The sequence below is a fragment of the Ammospiza caudacuta genome, chromosome 3 (genome assembly GCF_027887145.1).
Source record: "Ammospiza caudacuta isolate bAmmCau1 chromosome 3, bAmmCau1.pri, whole genome shotgun sequence".
Classification (NCBI taxonomy): Eukaryota; Metazoa; Chordata; class Aves; order Passeriformes; family Passerellidae; genus Ammospiza; species Ammospiza caudacuta.
The window spans coordinates 46991993-47009327 of record NC_080595.1 but is presented as its reverse complement, the minus strand read 5'-3'; the positions used below and the strand labels follow the sequence as shown (position 1 = coordinate 47009327).

Here is a 17335-nt window from a genome sequence, read left to right as displayed (position 1 = left end):
CAAGAAGCCTGCCCACACAAAATCCCAGCAGATGCCAAACACATAGAAGGGCCACCAGAAGCTGAGAGTATTGCATAGTCTCCATCTCACACTGAGTCATTTAAATTCAGGTGTTAACCTCTGCCTAGTTTATTAAAATCTACCAAACTGAGAAAAGAATGCACAATTTTAGTGATGTTTCAGACTCCACAAATCTTTAATTTTTTATGTATGTTATCTAATTTCCATAAAATTTGTTTAAGTAAGAATAACCAGATTTAAAGAAAATCCTGGGAAGATGAGTCTTTGCCTTTGCTTTGTTTATTACTCACTGGGGCACCAGAAATCTGTAGAGGCTTCAGAACTCATAGAAGGCTTAAAGATGATTAAGGTAAAATGTGTGTCCACCTAAAATAAACATGAAAGATGGATGCATGTTCTGCACTTTTACTTGATGGTAGTGCTGGTTTAAATTCACCAGACATGCTGATAATTTAAGGTCTTTATCAAAGACTTTGAAAAACTGTTTACTGTGTAAAACTGTCACACGCATAAATATATCTTGGAATATTAGAACTTTTATGCCCCCTACATAATATATAATTATATATTATAAATAGTATATAAACATATAATAGTTTCTGCTTATTGAACTGTAGAAAACACTGAAGATGTAATAAGGCTTAATAAAAATATTATTTTATAAAAATTCTAAACTGGGATGTAGAGGTCTCAAATAAAAATTAATCTTTTATATATGTTTAAGGAAGTGGTTATAAAAGAGAGTTAAAATTGACCAGAGACTATTTTTTTTTCACCTTGTCTTTAGAAGGTTCCCTCTTTGTATCTAGCACTGTTCACCTCACCCTTATTCAAACAGAACTCTACTGGGGATAATTTGTGTGTTTCACAGAACCACGGAAGGGCTGAGGTGTCCCATCAGGTTCCATGGAAGTGGTTTTTTTCTAGTGTGGTTTGATGTGCCTTTAACTAATCCTTTGCTATGTAGCGTGTCTCAATTTCTCCGTGCTTCCTCGCAGCTCTCAGGGGCCTCTGGCTTGAAGGGTCACTAGTAAAGCCAAGCCAAGGAAGGCATTGAGCACTTCTCCCTTCCCTGTGCTCTTTGTCACCAAGTGCCGTGCCCAATCCCTCAGCAGGTCCATGTGATTTTTTCCAGTTTGTGTGTTGCTGTCAATACACCTGTAAAAGTTCTTTCTGTGGCCTTTTACTTTCCTCAACAGATTCAGCCCCAGATGGGCTTTGCCTTTTCTCTCTCTTTCAAATTCATTCTGTATTGTTTCTGACAATGTAAAAGAGATGAAGGTTTTTCTCTTTAGCTCATATCTTCAAATTACTGAAGGTTGAAATGCAGCTAGTTGCAGTTGAAATAAGAGAATAGCTCAGTCTCCCCTATTTATAAAGGTGATTTTTAGCAGCTTCAGTTTCTTTCTGTGGGAAAAGCTCTGTGAGTTCCCCTATCAGATATAGGAGGAAGCATATTGCAAATTGGATGAAACTGATAAGGCGAAACAGTTTCTTAGATTGTTCTAGTAAAATAAAAAAGAGAAAATGTAAAGCCAAGTCCTCCTTTTTAAATCTCAGGGTTGTAGTTGGTGGATGACATCAGCTTTAGCAATTATAGTTAGAGATGTAAAATGCTAATGGCATATTACCCTGAAGGCATTTTGCAGAACATGCTCTGGAAGCAGGGATTTAAGAGGTAATAGAGGCACTTGACAACTCTTAATGAAAGCAGTAGCTTGAAAATCACACATTTCCAGGCTTTTAAGTGCAGTGTTGTAAGGCTTTCAAAAACCAAGAGAGGTTCACTAAAGCATTCTTGCTTCATGTTCTCGAATGGAAATGAGCTCCTTTGCCTGTCTTGTGGAAGTGTTAGCTGAGAGGAAAGTGTTGGAAGAAACAGCAGCAAGTTCAAGCAGTGAGGAGTGCAGAAGCAGTAGGACTTGTTAGATACAATAGCGAACCTGGGCTCCATTGGCCAACTTTTGCAGGGTGTAAATATTAAAGAACAACTGAAAATTATATATTGGAACAAAGAGCCAGAAGAGTGTCCTCCTGGATTTGGTTTCCTAGCAAATGGAAAACCTGAGTTTTATTTGAGATTTGAGAACCTTTTGATGAATTCTGTGCTTTGAGCACAGCTAGGGTGATTTATGACTCTGTGATGTCAATCTGTAACTGGCAGAACTTTGCTGGGCTGTGCTGCAGTTTTAAATTTTTGAAGTTTCAAATGCAAGTCATCAGCTTTTTCCAGCCCTTCACTTAAATCTTTTTGCAGATAAAAGTTTTCTCCCAGCTGTTCATTGTGATGTTTCAGATAAATAAAACTGAAGTGAAACAAAGCAACCCCACAACCTGCTAAATAACATTCAAATACATGAATGTCCATTTGAGTTTCAGTTCAGTTTTACTTGCTTACTTTAATGCTGCAGTCTGCGAGTCCCATGCAGTATTTTTGACAGAAAACAAAGTTAGCAAGATATGAGTTTCTCTAAGTAGGGGAAATCAGGCTGTGCACTGAAGGGTTGGAACAGCTTGTTTTTATCAGGGCTTTGGTGGTTTTAAATAGTATATCTGTGCAAAGTAAGTGTAATCTATACTTTGTGTATTGCTCCTAATTTGAGTCATGCCAAAACAAAGAAAGTGGGTGAATCACTGCTTGCATCTCACCTGGAATGTTTATTAGTTGTAGCTGGAGCTAGGGTGACGCTGGTTATACTGAGTCAGCAGCTGCTCTCTGATGGTTTTGTAGCACGAAGACCAAAGCAGGTCAATGCTACAAGTGATTCTTGCTTCCCTCACATTTGATATGTAATTATTTACTGCAGTCTGTAAGGAAGCTCAGTGAAACATCCTGTAAGTGCATTGCCACTGTGGATACAGATGGTCAAGTGGGACTTTGGGGCTGGTGACTTAAGGAGCTTATATCTGTGCTGATGAACTCTCTCAGTCTGTATGCAAGGTGCAGATATGGAATTGCCACCTAGAAATGAACCATGGAGGGTTTTCATTCAAAAGGATTCCTGGAGATTGTTTGGAAGAGTCAGACCAGAACCTTCCCAGATGCCTTTCTAGCAGTTTAAAAATATGCACAATATCAGTGCTTGAGAACATTCCCTGGAAGCATTTTAATGTACAAGTGTTGATACAGTTCAGTGTCTTTCAGGATGTTGGCAAAGTCTAGTTTTTCACTAACTCAAAAAAAAATACTCTAAGAAATTCAGCATATATTTGCTATATGAGCATGAAATATTGCATATACTCCTGTTTTACTGTCAACTTCCCTGTGTGTTGAGCACTAATGTCTATTGATGGCCAAATCTTTCCTGACAGTTTGTCAGGAACCCACTCTGCAATAGATGAGACACAAGATCTGCTTTGGCCTGATGCCAAGAGAAATGACAGAGGGGGAGAAATGTATTCCAGGGAAAAAGTACACATCATTCTTGAATCAGAAACTGTTGAAGCACCAAGCATAATTTACTGGAAGCAAAAGTAAATTCGTTGTGGTTTGCAGTTTGCACTGCACAACAATACAAGCTCATATTTATGCAACTTTTTTATAATACAGTGGTCTTGAAACTGCAACTACAATTCATTATTAATGCCGTGCATATGCTTACATCATGATAACTTCTCCCATTGAGTCAAAAACTGGGAATGTTGTGCTCTTGAGAAGTAAGCCTGATTTCCATGAGCACAGCCACATGTCACACATTGAACTTTCTCTGTTCACTGTATCCAGTTTCTCCCGGAGTCTCCTCTCCTGTATCCGTCTGACTTGTGGTCATATATAGTCAGTGAATATCAGAACCTGTTCTCCCACTTTCTAATTAGAGCAGACATACTTCTGAAAGGTAATCTGGGAACTGCCTCAGTATGGTGGTCAAAAATGTACCTCATTGCAAGTTTAAATTTTGAATGAAGAATATATTCTAATGCCTTACTGAATTTAGACCTTAATATCTATGAAAGCTAATAATACAATATAACTTATCTCATGTTTATTCCAGGGCACAGTTTTTAAGTGTCTCTTTCAGATACTAGTTCTGAAATTATCTCAGTGCCTAAAAAGTGACAATGTTTTTCTTTTTTTCCTTTATTTTTCAGCTGTGGGACCTATTGCAGAAGTTGCAGTTCATCATGACATACATTGCTCCCTGGCAGATTGCCTGGGGGTCATCGTTCCATGTTTTTGCTCAGCTCTTTGCAATACCTCATATCCTTTATAAATTTGTTTTGCTTTATTTTAAGTTCCTCTTCATGTATGCAATTTATATACAGTGTTTGAATGAGATTTGAAATTCTTGGTAATTTAGTTGAAAATTTGAAAATCGTAGAACATCTGAGAAATACAGTTTCTTTTTTTTTTTTTTTTTTGGCTGCACGGGATCTGAAACTGGGAAACTGGAACTCTGACTCAACCTGGTGTGTTTATTCCCACCCAGCCACATTCTGCAGATTACTTACTTCCCCAGTCCTCAGCACTGAGTTTTGATGCATCCAGAAAGAAATGTTGTGACAGACATATTGCAGGGCTTATGGCTGACTGAGATCTCAAATATTAGTTTCTTTCTCACTTGTTTCTAGTTGGTATGTCAGATATAAATTCATTTCAGTGAGCCAATTTCTGCTACAACTGTCCTGATTTTTTTTTCAATTTGAGATGCAGCTAGATTTTTACATTCTAATGTAAATTTTTTTCATTGGGGTGCTGCGGAATATTCTCCTTTTTAACCTTTCAACTCTGTTTTATGAATAACTATATATGTTTGTCAGCATCAAGGCAGTCCTTCAGAAGCAGTCTGTTTTAGTGCCTCTTCCAGGGTGATCTCCAGGTTCATGGATATGGGGAGTAAAACAGAGTTCAACACAGACCTGTCTGTACGGTTAAAAACTGTATATTGAATTTTTAGTCCAAAATTACTCAATTTATATTCAAATTCAGTTAGAAACTTGATTGGATACAGAAAAAAAAAGCCCTGAAAAACATTTTAACTGAACAAATGTAACTATATTGGCATCTAAGTCGTTACCAGACACTAACTTTTAATTTCTAACTTCCCTGCTAACCAAAGTTGTGGAAGAAGTGGTTCTAATTCAGACCTACTGATAAGTTCCGTTTGTACTGTTTGTTACATATATGCATTTAAGTCTTTGTCCCTTTCATCCCACAGGGCTGGGGATTTTTCCCTTGAGCGATTTCTTCCGTCTGCCCTTTGCTGTGAAGCATAAGCAATGTTGAGTAACAATGCTTATGTTTCTAGATGGGAGGAATAAATGGAAGCCTCAGAGAGAGGGAAGTGCACAGAGAATAAGTCCCAGAGGGAAAGTTTTAGATTGTCGTCTTATAGAAGGAAAGCATTATAAAAGAGTGATCTGTCCTAAGAGGTTTAGTTTATTCATAGCAAATCCTTCCAGAATTTCACAATAAAAAAAATATTTTCATTTCTGTTGGGGAAATGTATATGAATTTATTTAGCAAAACATTTAAGAACTAAGATTGCATTATAACTAATTTCCCTTTGGTCACAAATATTTTCTGCAGTGGTAACTTTGCTCTTCATAAAATTACCAATTAAATTTTGCAAACTGGAAAGTAGTTAAACCAGAGTTTTGTTTGTTTACAGAGTTATTGCTAAAGTGATCTAGCCTAGCTTTTTATTATTTGTATTTATAGTATGCTTTGTAAATGCAAATCTGTCTTCTAAGGCAGTGCTGCAATTAAGATACTGGTTAAATGCTGAAGTTAATATTCCCACAACAGCAATAACTCTGCCTCTTTACATGGTAATTTTATTTGTTGTTATCATAACCCTGCAAACAGTAATGATGAAGGCATGTTGCAGTTTACAGAGGTACTAAACCTGCCATTTCTTTAGAGAGTTAATTATTTGTGACTCTTAATTGCTTCAATCAGTTCTGCAAACAGGATGTAAATTTTTTAAATTTCGAAGTGCCTGGGTGAACTTTTGCTGCAGAGCTCAGTGATATGAGTAGTTCAGCGCACTTTAATGCCTTGGAGTGCAGCATGAAGGGAACACGTGTGGAGCTTTGCCTGGTGGAGGTTGTAGAGTCTCCACCATTAGAAATCTTCAGGATTTTTAGTGAATGTCTATCAGGAGTCATATAGGTTTAGCTGATCCTGCTTGTGGCTGCTAGATGGAATAGGTGACCCTTCAAAGTCCCTCTTAATTCTAAAATACCAGGAACAGGAATGGGCTTCAGACTTGAGGATAGATCTGCAACTTCCCTTCCTAGCCTTTAAGTGGGTAAGATGAGGTTATGCATCTATAAATATCAGCATGCTGAGAAAGTCAGTGTAGTTTGTGGTTCAAAGGCAGATTTAACCTAAAAAGGGAATAGTGAAATTTGAGGGGAAGAAAAAGAGTTTTTAGTTGAGATTATCCTGTTTAGGAGAATTTCTGCTTTGGTTGTTTCAGGGTTAATGCTCTAACATCAGAAAGCAGAGCCCTGTGACAGTCAGTTTTCCCATCCTCTAAGTGGTTGTGTGCCTGGAAGGGGCTTGCAGGTAAAAATATGGATTTTGAGAAACAGAGGATTTGAGCTGGCCTTACTACATAGTTTTGTGTTAAAAGAAGAGGATGGAAGATTTTCAAAATGTCAGTCTTTCACTTACTTGTTTTGAAGCTGGTTTGAATTTAAACAGAGTTTTAAATTGCAAGAATTAATCCTCAAAGGCAATGTTTTATTTAATGCTGAAGAGTTTTTAGCTTTGGGGGTTTTGATCTCAAAATTTGATTTTGGCCATGTTAGAAAGAAAATCCATTATTCACAAAGAAACAAGTTCTGCTTCTAGACAATGTAGCCTAACAAAGATGGTACACAGGAAACCTAGCTTGGGTCAGGTTAAAGGTCAGTGTAATAAAGTATGCCTGTAAGTTTTTGACACTTCTTTTTTATTTAGACATAAATAAAGCATTGGTATTTAAAGTAAATAAATAATGACATAATACAGACAAATTGGATGTCCTCAAATAAAAATACCCCTGTGACAGATAATTGCCCACTGCACTCGTTACATATATGTAAGAGTCAGATGCTGTCGCTTCCTCTCATGACATGCTTAGAGATGTGAAACAGTTAAAATCACTTTTCACAAATCCAATGGGTAGTGTCTTCTACTGTCCATTTAGTAGAGCATTATGTCTCCTGATAAAAAACCCCCGTTGCTTCTGATTATGTCTAAGACACAAACAGTTCACAGTGGTGTGCGAAATGTCTCAGCTCATGATGGTGGCAATTTTTAAATCAATCATTACATTAGTACCAGCTTTAAAAAACTCGGTTTGCTGCCCTTATCTGTCCTCTTTGTTCTCTCTTCCTCTCTTCAGCTCCCATGCCTCCTTCCCTTATCTGACACTTGTAAATACTTGTTCATCTTTCACAGCCAGTGCTTGGTTATGACTGCACTGTAATGTGACAGTTCAACTTTTCTGATGCACTTGCTTTTTGCTCTGTGCTCTGTGTCACTTTTTAAAACTTTATACTCTCAGGGCAGCTCATTTTTCAGTCTCTCTGAAAGCACAAAGACACTGTTCCAAATCACTGTCTTTTAGTAAGTTTGAGAGATTTGAAAGGTATTTTTTGGCAAATATTTGTTTCTAAATTTTGCAAATGGCTTTTAAAGCCTGGCTAACTCGCAGTTTTATGGAAATGCTGTACCAAGAATGATGCTACTTTTGTTTAAGTGGGCTTTTTGTGAAGTCTCAGGGATTGTGGGACACATGTACAGTATTTTGCTATAAGAGAGTAAGCTAAAAAATTCTGGTTATTGGGTGATTTTACCTGAAATTTAGATTGAGATGTGCTTGATCACTGTCCATTTATAGTGATTCCTTTAGTTCATGGCTTCTTTACTTTGCACCTCCCTCCCAAGAGAGATGTAAAGAATGACAGCTGGTCTCTTATGCCAGTTTGAAAGTATTTTTCCTAAAATTTCATGGATGTGGTATGAATTAATGAAGAATTTAAGCCTAACATTTTATTTGGTTGCATTTATTTATATTCCTTTTAACTTGCATCTTTTTCAGTATCCTTATCCATCTCCTAACTTGCTTTCCAGCAACCTGAAATATGACTTTACATTTGAAGTAAACTATGGATTCAGGCATTCATTATGATGTTTATGTGTGATACTTACTACTCCCCTGTCCTCACCTTCTCATTTCTTATATATTTCAAAAAGTCTGAAATGCTGAACATTTTTTAGCTTTGGAATAGTAAATTCTTAGTAAGAATCAATGTGAAAACATGACTTTGAACCAGCAGGTTGGATCAAAGAGGCATAGTTTCTCCACATACAGGGTCGTTCCAAAACAAGCAGAAGCTCACAGAATGGAACACTGGACACAGTGAAAGCAAAACTCCAGTGTGGAGAACAAATAATTTTCAAGAGATTGGTTTTTTCCTCATGTGTGTGTGTGTTTTAAACTCTGTGTCAGACTCTGGAAAGGCACTTTTATGTTACAGAAGGTAGCTTAGGTAGCTGGAAAAGGGTGTTTGCTGCACTGCCTATGCCTAGCATCTGTCCTCGGGCAGGGATTAGGCAGGGTCACCCCCATAATGAAACTGTAGCATTGAAGAGCCACTTACTACATGCTGGTAATGGCTGATTTGGCACTGCCTGCCTTCCTCCCTTTCCATGTTACCTTAACTTGCAGTTTTCAGACTCTGCTATGCTTTTTTTTCAAACTCTGGCCGCTTCAGTCTTTTCTACACCACTCAGTCCATTTCTGGGCAGTGTCATCTTCATCGCATCGTACGCACGACCAGTCAAGTTCTGGGAAAAAAACTACAAGTAAGATTATTCACAAATGTCTACCTTTGTTATTTGTAAAGGTTTTGCTCTCATTAGTTTCATTTCTGGTGGTGTTTTTTGTTTCCAAAGATAATCCTTAAATTAGAGCATGAGAGGTTAATCTTTGAATCTAGTTTCTGGTGTTTTACTTTCCCATGGTTATTTGGCTATTTCTGAAAATGTATTTAAGCAATTATCAGTGTGTTACAGATGAGGCGTCATGTTGCATTTGTTGTACAGACACACAGTAACGAAGCTGTGAAAACGAAAAAAGCAGTAAAACTCCCAGTTGTCAGCCTTTTTTGTCTTGCTAGCTAGTGCTAGCAAATAAATCTGTGAAGCCTTTGGCACTAGCAGTCAGACTGCATAAATACATTTTGTACTAACTCGGCTGATTAAATGCTACCCTCTGGGATGCAGCAGGTAACTCTGCAGCTGCACAACTGTGATAGAAAGGGAAAATTGCATTGGCTGAGTCTGGGCTTGGCCTCGCCAGTGAGAAGGGCCACACACTAACCACACCTCTTGTCTTGGTGTATCTTAGTTTGAAGAGTTTTCTTTTGTTGCATTTTGACTTGTGTCAGTGCATGAATATGTACTCATCTATAAAGAAATTAGTCAGACAAAGCCAAGTTATATAAGGAGGCTTTGTATTCGTTTCTGAATGTGATGAGATTTGTGGAAACCTTTCGAGGGGAACTGAGTTTTGTACACTGGGACTAGATCTTAACAGAATTCTCTCTCACATCTTTTTTACTGGGTCAGCAGTTTAATTCTTTCAAGAGAGTGAAGTGGAGGGCAGTTATGGAAAGGCAGGAAGCTACCACTAATCCCACAGCCAGCTATACATTTCTGGACAGAAACTTTGAACAATACTAAGTAGGAAGTTAGTATTTTACCATCTGCTGCATTTTACCTCAACCAGAGCATTTTGAAGGCATGCAGTTCCCTTTCTAGGGACTCTTTCAGCTCTTCTTGCAACTCTAGAGAACCAACTTTTCCCTTTCTTTCAACTCTTTAAGAGAACCAACCTCTCTTGAAGGCACATCACTGCCATGTAGTTAGGGTGTGTCAAGTCTTTAGGTTATTGTCAAGGGAAAAAGAGGGGGTCATTTATATTTGCTTTTGGTTTGTCTAATCTTTTCATACAAAATGAACAGGAGATATTCACAGGAAGTAACTAAAAATGATTGATACTCAATACTTTAAAAAGGGGATGTGTGTGACTTGTTTTCATCAGTAGTGACCATCTGTGATTCCCACTAAGGGAAGCAAAGAACTTGATGCTAATAGTTTTGCAAAGCAAGGTAATTATTTTATCCATAAACTGTAAAACCTCAAGTGCAGAAAACTAAACCCTTTTAATACTTTAATTCACCACTGCTTGTCCTTTCAAAATAAGCGGCAACTACAACTTTGTCTTCAACCAGAAGGCTTACATTATTCTTTGTAAAAAATTGTGTTTTGGTACTTGTTAGAAATTCTGATGTACCTTCTGTGACCTCACTTAAAACAAATAACACAACCTTGCCTCTTGAAAGCCTTTCAGAAGTAGAAAACAGCCTTGTAGAAGGTTCAGGTTTGTCATCGAAGTAAAGTAAGTCTTTGCCTGAACCCGTGGCATCTCAGAATATGTACATGGAATGACTCCTCCTAAAATTGTATTCATTTTGTCTCTAGGACCTCTAATTCTCCTTTTCCTTACTTCCATTTCACATGAGGAACTAACCAGAATGAGTGAGAGTTGGACTGAAAAACTCCTGGTTTATTAAAAATACACTTTGAAAAGACAGAAAAAGGCAACAAAGGGGAGCAATTTTATATTAGGAATAAGGAAATTTTCTATTAAATACTTCAAATAGTTGAATGAACTGAATGGGCCTTGCCTTATTGCTTAAAATTTTGCCCTTTCAATATGTAAAAATTTCAAGGGGCAGCATAATTGCTTTCTTTTTGAGCTGTGGAGTTAGAAAGGATCAGGAGCTTGAGCTAGAATGGAAAGTTGTTCTGGCTCCTGCACATCTGCCTGTCTTTGGGCTGCAGTTCTTACAGCCAGATGTGCACTAAATTTTAAGGTTGTATAAGAAAACAGAACAAACAGATGTTGCTGTACAGATTTCTTTTTTGGAGTGCATTGATGGTTTCTCCAAGTTTAGCTCAGGGTATTTGTAGAAAGTCACAGGTTCTCTGCAGTGTTCTCTGTGTGCATACAAAGCAGGAGCTCTTGGAGATTTTTTTGGCTGTTTCTATACTCACTGCTTGTTGACAGGAGCCTTGCCCAGGGGAAAGCTGCCTTCAATGTACTTTATACAGCTTTTTTTTACAGCCTGCTTCACATACTCGTTTTCAAACAATTTTTTGTTGTATTGATGGCTATGTTAAATTATCACATATTAGCTACAAATAATTCATTTACACTTACATGCAGTCAGGTATTGTCAGTTCCAAGGTTGTTTTTTTAATATATAATAAAAAATGGCATAATAATAATTGAAATAACTGAAAGCAAGTTTGACAAGCAGTCTAAGTATCAAAATTGTTTTTCTTTCAAGTCATAAATTAGATTGCTTTCTTAGGTTGTCATTTCTGTACTGATTATAATCAGTATTTGCACACTTTTCTGTTGTCAAGCAAACTTCACTGCTGTTTCTCTTCAGGAAGAAATTTTTTTGCATCTCCTTTGGGCCAACAGCCTGAAATTAGATGAGGGAAAAAAGATCCAGTTCATTTTTGGTAGAGTGAACCCAAAGTTGAAATTTTGAACTTTAGCAAGTACAGAGTACCATGTTTATTAATAGAACAGGACTACTAGGCCAGCAGTGTGAGTGCTGAGCAACTGATCCATCTGTTCCTTAAAATGCTGGTTTGGTTGTCCTTACCTGGTGTTTTCTGAGTGCACATACATGTATCTTGTTTTTCTAGGTGTCTTTTAGCTCCACTTTTGCTGCTGGCTAAAAAGGAGCTTGAATCCTCAGGTTTCTCTGACTGAGCTTCTTCTATTTTAGATGATTCAAGCTGGAGCTGGAAGTCTTGGAGAATTAAAATGGTGTTGTTTGTTTTTTCAAGGAGCTGAAGGACTCAAGTGGGTAAAAAAAAAAAGGGATTCATTTTGATAGTAAGCAAACTGTGAAATTCCTAACAGGCTCTTCAAAATTCAGGGCTCATGCTGTGCCTGTTTGGGCTCTTGTGGTGTGTGCACAGAGCATGGGTGTTCTTCCCTGCAGTCAGCAGATGCTGTTTGTTTTGAGTGTGCCCTTTGGTACTCACTGCAGGCAGAGTCTACCACACCAATACATCACTGAGGTCAGGGATCCTTCAGAGGGGAAGGGAAGGATGAGAAAGAAGAAGAAAAAATAAGGAAAGTTAATGAGAAAGAAGAACTCTTGCAATCACAGTTTTGCAGCTTTTGTTGCCTTTGTTGTTGAAAAGAGAGGGGTGTAAAATGAGAAGCTGGGCTGCTGCTTATGAGCTGGTTACCTTGTGGGAGTTCAACTATGAGAATTTTTCTTTCTGTCTCTCTGTTATTTTTGGGTTTGTGTTTTTACAAAGGAAGGTTTGCTGTGACACTGGTTTTGTCCAGCCATTGGCCTTGGTCCCGCTTCCCAGTTTGAAGACTGCTCTTTTAGTCCCTATTTTCACAGCTGTTGGAATGATTAGGCTGTAGACGTCAGAGAGAGAAAAGGAAATAGCAGTAAATCTTGTTTAATGTATAGACACTAAAGCATGAAGCGTTTGTCCAAACACTATTGTTCAATTCCTCTGCTTTTGCTTTTTTTCTCCGATACTTTGTCACATTGTGGCCTGACTGTCCTTCTCCTCCCTTCCTCTTATCTTCCTTTGTATCTTGGATATGACAATGACAGAACAGAGGAGGAAGTTTACTTTTATTCCCCAGTGGGTCTAACAGCTGGATCACATGGAGCAGCCTGTTTGTTCTCTGCTGCAGCTGTGACTTGTCCCCACAAACAGCAAACTGCCACCAGGAATCTGGAGATTTTGCTGTTTACAAGCTGCTTGTCTCTCCTGTACCTTCCTGTTCCTATTCTTCTGGTTCAGTGCCTATTTTTGGGTAAGGCACAGCTTGCATTTGCTTTGAAGCGCCTTGAATGAATTACAGTGCGGTGTAACTGAATTAATTAGGTGTCTCTAAAGAGGCTGTGATTAAATTGCCAGTTATCTCAGACTGGCATTACAGGATGCCTCTCTGTGTTTGGGACTGTGTGAGCAAGCATTTCTTTCCTCCGTCTCTTTAAAAAGTGTATCACTGTGTTATTGTTCCAGTCATTGTGGTCTGGAAAATAACCACCTGTAGGGTTAACGCAGCTGGGAATGGAGGGCAAGGAAAACCTGCCCTGCTTCAGATGTAGTGCAGATGGCTTTTTCTTCTTTTTTTCCTGCCAGCTCACTTAACCTGCCCATCACAGACAGCCTGCAGGTGGAATGGGAAGAGTTTTCCCAGTGTACACATAATTCTGGTTGACCCCACATTATGCACATGTGTGGGAAAAGGAGCTGTGAAAAGTACCTGTCTGCTCCCCCCCTTTTTCCCCATAAAATAACAGGCCTTCCACTTTCAAATGCTTGTTTTTAACACATGCTGGTGCCTCTGGTTTCCCTGTGAGCCTGCTCATGTGTTACAGCTGTTAAAACCCCTGCTCCAAACACAAAATGTCATTCACCCGTAACTGTCCATGGGCCTTGTTTGGGATCTGCACACTCAGACCTTTCAAGCTGTTCTTTTTAAGACTGGATTTCTTTTTTTCTTAGTCTTTTTCCTTCTATCTTGTTTGATTTTCACATGTTTTTAGACCTCCATAGTAGTGATGTTTACAGAGGAACAACTGCAGCAGATGTTTGTAACTCAGTAATGGTTTGGATTTTAATTTATAGTGAATAGGATAACTTCAGCTTTTCCCCCCCTAAATGACAGGAGATAATATTTGCCTTATTTCATAAATATCATCTCATGTGTTATGTTCTAACTACTGCCACCGCCCTACTTAGAGTTCAAACTTACTTAGGGTTCAAACTTCCTTGAATATTTCTAGCTACCTGGTCTGAAAGGCACGTTGTTGCCTTGAGTGTTACTGTTCATTGCAATTATTTTAGTTTCCTCCAAACTGCTTTCTCTGCAAATTTTTGTGTTTCTCTCTGACTGCCTCTATTTCTATCCTGTTTTTATGAACTGACCAGAAAGAAGCACTGTATTTCTGTTTGCTCTAAAATGAACTGATGTTCCAGTGCCTTTGTTCACAGCTATTACTCACTGATGAATGCTGGTCCCTTTGGTGACTGTGGTTCTTCTACGAGAGGTCTTCACTGAGTTGGCCTCAGGGCTCCTCCAGGCTTTTATTGAGAGTTGAGTTAATTTAGAACTCTTCAAAATAGTATAAATAAATACCAGCATGCAGATAAACCTGAAATGGGTGCTTATTAGTGCATGGGACTTACAAGTCCAAACAAATAGGACCAATAAATGAGCTGTGTTTGGCCTTAAGTTTTGGGTGTTGCCTCCAAATCAGAAGAGCTTATCAATCCTATTAACAAAGCATATAGAATTTGGTGAATTTGTAAACTTTCCAGTCTTCTGGAAATTTCAAAGGTGCTTAGTTCTGTGAGAGCCCAGCCTGTACTGATATACTACAGCCTATACTGAGGTTTGCTTAGGCCTCCCTTGGTATCCTTGAGTACAGCATTGATGCAGTTGTAAATGTCAGTCCCTGGCTGGCAGTGGTACAAAAAGCTGAAATATTAGCAAGCTGCTGCCATTCTTCCTTCGTTTCTCTTCTCTTAAGGTTGGCAGAGTTCCCAATAGAGGTGATTTTTTTTTTTTTTTTTTTTTTTTTTTTTTTGAAAAACATGCTCCTCTCTTTAAACAATGAGTATAAACTGATCTTTGGGAAGTTATGCCCTGTTCTCCAGGGGCATTTGTGCCCATGGTTCTGGCACTGGAGGAGAGAACAGAGAAAAGCAAAACGTTTGAAGAACAAAGAACATCTTTGTGTGTACTTCAGCCTTAGTTCTTCATGAGCTCTCTGAAATTACATGTTACTCATTAGGCTTATTCATCTGACTGTCTTCTCAAGACCCTTCCCTGTCTGCTCCCTGCTGTCGTGTGTAACCACTCTGTCTTGCATGCCACCAGTACTGCCCATGGGCCTGTTCCTGCAACACTTGGCAGGTTTGGGAGTCTTTCTTTCAGTGTAGAGCTTTGCAGAGTGACAAAGCCCACAGCTTTGTCATCACAGCATTCAGGTTTGGAGGGTGTTGCTTCAGGTACAACCTCAAGCTTAAAGAAGCCCTGCTAGAAACTCCCTTCCCTTCAGTGTCTTGAGCTGTGATCTCCCCTAGAGCAAGTGGCCATGAGTGCCCTTTGGCTGCCTGCTGTGGCACAGAGCTGTGCACACCTCCTCTCCAGCCCAGCCCTCACCTCATCGCTTGACTCCAGCTGTAGAGTCACACCAAGCTGGGAAAATGTGAGAAAGGATGGGCAAGAGAAACTAGGCGCCTTTAATCAAGTAGGTTTGATATTAAAATAAGTGTTTTCTGAGTTGCCTGGAGTTTCACACTCAAGGGAGGCTATACGAAATTCAGAGATGTAGTTTAACTGTTTGGCAGTCTCTCTTTAACTGGTAACATCTCTTTTTCTCAAATTTTTGCCCCTGGCAGTCAATAAAACAAATTGAGGCTAATTGAATAGGAGCCATATGTGTGATAATTAATTGGGAATGTGTTCTGATTCAGTGCTCTGTAGTTCCCTGCCGAGTTAAAGATGCAGCCACAACTCCAGTTCACTGAATCTTTCTAAGAGGACAGAGTAAAGACAGAAGGGAGACATCAGAAAGGGAATGCATGCTGAGATCAGGAGTAACACAAGTAGAGATCAAAACTGTAAGTGGCATAAATGAAAAGGGAAAAGAGTGGGTGGGCAGAAAGGAAAAGGCATTCAATAAAAAATCTGAGGGGGTAATCCAACAGACATGGGTAAGCAGGAACTCAGACCTACACAGGAGAAGAAATCATGAGCATGATAGAGAAGGATTTTTAAATATATATATAGAAAGGAAGGCAACAACAGGATATAATAGACAATAATGGACTCCCATCAGAAATAGGGTCCATCTAATGTTTTAAAGGCGTGTGTAGCACTAAAGATTTATAATGCTGTTCATCTAATCATTAGCTTCCAAATTATGTAAATCTAATGAAATCAAGTTCACTCATGAATTTTCTGTCATGTCAAATATTGGAAACCCCTTGAAATGGGTTGTCTGAATTTCTATAAGAATAAGTGTTCTCAGCAAGTGTTCATCCATTCACTTGGATAATGTAGATCACGTCCTGTGTTGGATTTAACTGAATCAAACATTTAGGGGCAAGCTGAGGTGCAGAGTACAAAACCTAAGCTGTACGTTCAAGGAAATACTTTTTCAAGCCACTTCTGTCAAAATGTGAAAGCTGGTAAAGCTTAGATGCAGGAGGAGATGTTCAGCAAGTGTAACCATTCTAACCGAGGTGAAATGTTGTGCACAGGCAGTGGCAGGGAGCAGTTCATGCTGCAGCATGCTTGGGTCTTGGTTGTCTCCTGATACACAAAGGTATGCACTGGACCTAGATTGCCTTAGGGCTTGTAAGAGCAAAATGTAAACCATATCTTCTTTCTGAGATAGTGCAAAATGCAGAATTGTGTCACCATTGCCACTGAGAATTGCCTCTGAAACTTTGTGCTAGTTGGGACTAGGTAAATACTGGATGAAAGCTAGTGGGATTTTTTTTTTTCTTTTTAAGTCCTTTGACTAACAGTGTTTGCTCTCAAAATATCAGAGATGTTTTCAGCCTGAAGAGTACTGTAGAGGATAAGGATACCAAGATGAATGCTGTAAATTATTAACATTCTCAACAGTTCTTGCAGTAAAAAAAAAAACATAGGTATTGAAAGTTATCCCTCTATTAGATTGGATATTGTACAACTGCACAGTAGCAGTAAGACTTTTGTTGTTCTTCAGCATAGTGTCACTGGTGCTGCATTTGCATGTTTGCAGCATTGGAATGGCTTGGTTAGCTTCTATTTTTGCCTTCTTGCATCTTTTGGTGAGAAATACGGATATGGAAAACCCTGTAGTGAACTAAACTAGTATTTTTGATACAGGCTTTCTTTGGAAGACCAATCTTTGTCAAAGTCTTGTATTTCCTCATACTTTCTTGCCATCTCTTCTTTCTAATTTTATTATTAATCATTCACATTGACTCTGAAAGTGAGAAAAATATCTGAAATATATGCTATTTTAATATTGCACACTGAAAGAGCATGAAAACACGGTTATCAGCAATAAAAAAATATCAAGAATGAATTCTGAAATACCTTGTTATCCTTTCTTCCTTTTATGATATTTAAACAATGTTCCTCTCTTTGTGTGGAGTAAAGGAGAAAAACATCTCGGCCTCATTTGCTCAAGCAGCTCCCAACATTTGTTTTAGTTTTGTTTTTTTATTTTTCCCTTGTCTGTTCTCACT

The 17335-nt window shown here is 38.5% G+C and overlaps 1 protein-coding gene across 1 annotated transcript in view; it reads left to right on the top strand.

Moving 5' to 3' along the window:
* Positions 1-17335, top strand: part of PCNX2 (pecanex 2) — a 152267-nt gene that overhangs the window by 88499 nt on the left and 46433 nt on the right. The window contains exons 22-23 of the mRNA XM_058801750.1: positions 4111-4221; positions 8694-8821. Coding sequence (XP_058657733.1) covers positions 4111-4221; positions 8694-8821 — 239 coding nt within the window. The remainder of the gene's footprint in view (positions 1-4110; positions 4222-8693; positions 8822-17335) is intronic.